General features: G+C 32.4%; 1 protein-coding gene across 1 annotated transcript; it reads right to left on the bottom strand.

Moving 5' to 3' along the window:
- Positions 1–561: 561 nt before the first annotated feature.
- On the bottom strand, positions 562–2,807 carry LOC110911448 (homeobox-leucine zipper protein ATHB-13). The gene is made up of 3 exons (XM_022156070.2): positions 2,513–2,807; positions 1,879–2,282; positions 562–1,230 (listed from the first exon to the last, which is right to left on the bottom strand). Exons 1-3 carry the CDS (start codon positions 2,646–2,648, stop codon positions 823–825), a joined length of 948 nt encoding a protein of 315 aa, XP_022011762.1. The 5' UTR covers positions 2,649–2,807; the 3' UTR covers positions 562–822.
- Positions 2,808–5,780: the final 2,973 nt, after the last annotated feature.

Below are 5,780 nucleotides of genomic sequence, written 5' to 3'. Positions count from 1 at the left end.
TTCCTTAGATTTCTTTTCATCAACTTCAAGGCTAAATTCTAGCAGGTAAAAGTTGAAATTTCCAGACTTTATCTTTTGAATTTACATGCACTGCTGATACTGTAGAAGTCATGTTTTATTTACATCAAAAAAATAGTTTGATCCATGTAAGGAAATAAAGAATGGTGGTTTGTATGGATCCATACGTGTGTACAATAGTTTTTTAGTGGTTATATATTTTATTAATATTAAATTCAACAATACCATAGTTTTTTTTCCCAAATTAATATAATATTCAATGATTAGATATGTTAAACTTTTGTGCTTTTACAGTTTAGCACTGTCGTACACTGATTTCATCAAAATCAGCAAAAGTGTCACACCAACCATTCTTTGATTAACGATAACTTTTACGGAATAAAATATTATTTAACAACTGTTTTATTCATATATAGATGAAAAATTATACAAAATTTAGTTCATAAAACGTAACTTTTCTATACAGTTATTGGTATAAACTTAAAAAAATAGTAAAATATAAGGAGATTGCAGTTTTTTTGTTACTATATATGTCTCCAAGTATTGGTAAATAAAGCAAAAACAGGTGGCGATCAATACCCTTTTATTTCTTTGAATACAAGGATTATCCAAACACTAATCTTGAATTTAAAATAATAATACTTTTTTGTTCTAAACTTTACTCTATTAATTTAAGTGCCAAAACAAGAATTTAAAGCTTAGAGAACAAACAAATTGATCTCCATCTTTAATATAATCAAACCAAAGCCTAGAAGGCGAATCAGAGTACCGTTTTCATTTGCTTTTCATTTCCTGATCATTTCATCAATTGAATTGTGGTTGTTCTAACCATGGCCAAAACCCCGAATGATCTTCCATACCAACAAACATGTTGCTAAAACATTCTTCTTTAATCGTGTTTGATTGATCAAGTTTCTGGCAATGGAGTTGATGGTCAGCTGGCCTTGATGATGAATTGTGGAAGAGTTGATGACCAACAAGGTTATTCGAATCGGGCCTCTCAATATTCGATGATGGAAAAAGATTAGGGATTGGCTGCTGCTGATGTTGGTGTTGATGGTGTGATGATAGAGGGCTATCGATAGCCGGTGTTCTTGAGATGTCTAGCTTGACTTCAGAGCTGTTTTCACTTCTGTTGCTGCAAGATCCTTCCGTTTCTTTTATGTTGAGGTTGATTAGCTCTGCTGGCTCCCTATTTTTAAGTGCCATTATCTGCAAAGTTTCAATCTTTAGGTTAATTAAGCAATCATAAATAACCTAAACTGTAAGACCATCCCCAATGCTAAAAGTTTGAGACATCTACAAAACATGTCACGTTAACTGACACATCAAAACGGGGTTAGTATGAATGTTTAGTTTAACTGGTGACAATCTTCACATATATATACTTAACATCTTTTGCCCATCTCCATATGGACCCTTGCACCCATTGGAAAGATACAAACTTTGTCCATGATCAGTATGGGAAATTGTGTAAAGTTTTTATTTCCTTTATTATAAATTGTCAATCATGTAAAGTTTTCACATACCAATTGACAAAAAGTAATTGCTAGTACAGTTAGTCTACTAAATATTATTATTTATCTATTTGCCATTATATATGCTAAACTGTTGTTAACTATGATGAAAAGGGGTTAAAACCTAATAAAACCTTTTTTTAACCATGAGAACCGTTACTCGAAAACTCACGGGACCGTCAATACCCTGCTAACCTTAGTCTTCAACAGGTCACGGAAGGAAAAGAGTGAAATACTAGAGGGGAATCAAAGTGCTTGCTTACAAGTGCACCATCAGCATCTTGAAGAGGTATAAAAAACTAAAGACTAATGATTGATAGGTGCAATAGATAGATAATATTACCTCAGCATGAAGTTTATGATTTTGAGATTGGAGAGACTCATTCTCAGCTTTAACAGCTTCATACTGTTTCTTGAGGGCATCATAGTCTTTTTCCAACTGTTTAGTTTTCCATCTAGCTCGTCTGTTTTGAAACCAAATGGCAATCTGTCTTGGTTGAAGTCCAAGTGCTCTTGCAAGCTGCATTTTTCTCTCAGGTTCAAGTTTATTTCCCAACTCAAAGTTTCTCTCAAGTGTCTTCACTTGTTCCATGTTTAATCTCCTCTTTTTCTCTCCTGCAAGAAGCTGAGATCCATCATCTGATAACTCATCTTCTCCATTATTCATGTTCCCTTCTTGATCACATCCATCCATGTTGTTCATGCCAGAGTAAGACATAGATCTTTTTCCCAAGAATGAAGCCACACCTGCACAAGATCATCATTTAATTGTTAAAGATTCAATCTTTTTACAAACCCAGTTGGATTTGGTGTTTGAATATGCAAAAACAACACAAAAAACAGTACAACAAAAAAAAAAAAAAAATCTTGGAAGCTGAAACCCTAATGCAGCAATGAGTTGTACAGTATAACTCAACACTGCATCATGATCATTGAAAGAGATGGGGTAAGTAAGTAGGTTAAGTTAAGTTAATTACCACTAAGATCTTGAGTAGTGGTACTGCAAGGTGGGAGGATTGGAGAGAGAGATGAAGGGGCATGCTGATGCTCATCTTCTTGGGAGGAGTGTAACATGAAATTGGTGGAGAAGAAGGCCATTGCAGTGCAAGTCATCAGCTGTTTAAGCTACCTCTTTTGCTTTGATTATATGACTTTTCTCAACATTTCAAGAGTTCTTTGTGCTCTCATGTTTAGAGAGAGAAAGAGAGGAAAGTTCAGAGAGAGAGAGAGAGAGAGAGAGAGAGAGGTGAAGGATATTGTGCTAAAGAAATAATGGAGGGACTATATATGACACGTCTTTTGGAAAAATGAATAAATATACAATGGATTATGTTAGGGTAAAAACATAGAAACCCCACTTATTTTTTTTTATTCTGTACATCAAATTTTTAATCTAATTTTAGTATATTAAAGTTTATTAATTTGGTAAAAATACATGAAAAATTGTATTGATCTAACTTTGATATATGAATTTTTAATTAGAATTATGAACACATGATTATATATACTACTACTTTTTAAGTCGGTATAACTAGTATCAAATGGTTTAAATACACAGTTTCCTAAAAATAGAGCCACAGGAAGGGTATCAAACATACTCAGATTAAACTCATTCTATGCTCTAGCGGCATTGAAACCGTTTAGTTGAAGTTTACGATATTAGATTTTAGGTTTTCGTTTTTTTATTTTTAGTTTGTGGATTTAAAAAGTTTTGTTTAGGTCATTGTGTCTTTTTATTTGGCGTTGTGTTTCTTTTCTTATTTTCGTCATTGTGTCTAGTTTGTGATTCACTATGTCTTTTTTCCTCGGCATTTTATTATATTTTTAAGCATTGTATTATATTTTGCGATTAATTGTGCCTACCCTTTCTAAATTTAGGAGACTTTATAGGATATTAACCTTTTTTTGATTGGTATTTTTTTTTGCATTTATTTTAATAAATATATATGTTAATATAAAACAATAACAAACAAATTGCTAGATAGACTAGCTTAAAGCGTGCGCACACACCCAAGCTTTGCGGGTTCATCGAAGGACTATCATACTTTGTGGTTTGATATAAATTTTAATTAAAACCAAGTTTTTTTACAAGTCATTGAAGGACTATCGTACAAGCATTCGAAGTTGCTTCAAGGTTTCGTTTTTTTGTGTGTGTGTCATCTTAAAACATACATTTATAATATGATGTTCTATAAAATACATGATTTTCGGTTTTCAACATATATTTTTTTGGGTCAACGTTTCAACATGAATATTTCGCGAATTGAAAACAAATGTACATGTCGTCGATACTAAGCCATACAAATTTTAACACTCTCGTTGCATCGTGTGGGTAGGGTAATACAACTAATTCTTATAAATTTGATGGTGCTTAAACTCCTTTTTTTTTAGTTTTGTAGGTAAAAATGACTTTTCATCCGATCCCAAGCCTATATATATCCTAACAATTCCCGAAATTGTCAATCATTCAATGTTGTAAGTACAAAGGTGACATGACAAATTCATCAAAGTCCCTTCAACGACGTATGTTCCATTCGACAATCTATGAATGTATGACTTGTCAATCATCCATCGGGAAGGTCCATCTAAAAGAGGCATGTGTAAAGAACTCATCGTGGATAACATGCAGATTTTTCAAGTGGTCATAGATTGATTACCGACATTGTCCAAAGTCAGATAGTCGTGGCAATTCACTTTACAAATCGATTAGTAAAGTATGGTTTACTGGTGGATTAGTTACAGATATGTCACTACTTTTACTGACAAGTCACCAATGAACATTCACCGAAAGTCATCCCAATATTTTTGTGCTTTAATAAAAAATAAAATTGTTATCAATATCTTAGAAATTAGAATATGTAATAATTTTTGGGAATAATAAGTTAGAAAATGTTCAATAATTTGATTATACAAAATCTATAATAATAAATACAAGTATGTTTATATTATCACAATCCATCTAGTTAGAACAGGATGAGAAGTACTTATTTGGCTTTCCATTAGGTTTCTTATCAGTATATATCTCGTGAAATAACTTGGCATACCCCTCCTATGGCCTACTCTTTCCATTAGGTTTCGTATCAGTATGTATCTCGTGAAATAACTAGGCATACGCCCTCCTATGGCCTACTAATATAAAAACTAATATGTTCATTTATAGAAATTTTTGTAATATAACGACTATGAATTGAACATATGTCAACCAATCTATCAAGTTATCATAACGTCTACTCTACAGTGATAGCACAAACTAATGGTAACTTTACGGTTAATGTAAGTAACCAATATAATTATATAAGATAAGTATCATTTGGAAAACTTACTTACAGTCTAGCCAATTTTGGAATAACGTACTACTTCACATGTATTACAAAATGACACACATATGGTAGAGGTGTACAAATCGGTTTTTTTTGAAAACCGGTTACGGTTATTAACCGGACCGGTTTTTTTCATTCAAAACAAAAACCGGTTTTTTTAATAACCGGTTTCGGTTACTAACCGGTTTTTCAAGTCCAAAACACTAACCGGTGTAACCGGTTGGGACCGGTTATTAACCGGTTTTTTTCAAAAAAAACCGGTTTTTTACCGGTTTTAACCGGTTTTTTTCAAACCGGTTTCGGTTAGTAACCGGTTTTTGTGATCAATAATAGTAACCGGTCACCAACCGGCGGTTCGGTTATAAAACCGGACCGGTTATTAAAAAACCGGTTAAAAAAAACCGGTTTCGGTTTTTTTCCGGTTTCGGTTATAAAACCGGTTTTTTTGTACACCTCTAACATATGGTAATAACTTCTAATTAGACTTATCTAATGCTTATGATAATGATTATTCAGTTAAGTTAAGTGGGAGAATGTAAGATTAAATATTTATATGTATTCAATCTTACATTCTCCCAGTTAACCGAATATCATTTATCATTAGCATTAGATAAGTCTGATCAGAAGTTAATACTCATTTTAGCTTTAAACCAAGAACCGTAGCAGAGAAATACAGCCGTTGAATCATCATTCAACTCAGGACCCCCATTCATCATACTACAGCCTCAATTTAGAACCTAATAGTTATGATCAAAATATTCAAGTAAGCCTTTAATGTTTGATTTGTATTTATATTTGTATATATGTCATTATACCGACAGAACATATGTTAGAAACATACAAAATCTAACTAATAAGGAAAACTAATTAATAGTTAGTCATTCATAGTATGATATGCAGTTCATTTTCAGTGGTTTTAATTAAT

Source organism: Helianthus annuus, chromosome 15, assembly GCF_002127325.2.
Source record: "Helianthus annuus cultivar XRQ/B chromosome 15, HanXRQr2.0-SUNRISE, whole genome shotgun sequence".
NCBI lineage: Eukaryota > Viridiplantae > Streptophyta > Magnoliopsida > Asterales > Asteraceae > Helianthus > Helianthus annuus.
The sequence above is the reverse complement of the archived record's forward strand: the minus strand, read 5'-3'. Positions and strand labels throughout refer to the sequence as shown.

Coding starts and splice junctions, on each gene's coding strand:
- LOC110911448 (XM_022156070.2), bottom strand. CDS start 2,648: ATGACTTGCACTGCAATGGCCTTCTTCTCCACCAATTTCATGTTACAC. Junction 2,283..2,512: donor CACTACTCAAGATCTTAGTG/GTAATTAACTTA, acceptor GATCTTGTGCAG/GTGTGGCTTCATTCTTGGGA. Junction 1,231..1,878: donor ATCATAAACTTCATGCTGAG/GTAATATTATCT, acceptor GAAACTTTGCAG/ATAATGGCACTTAAAAATAG.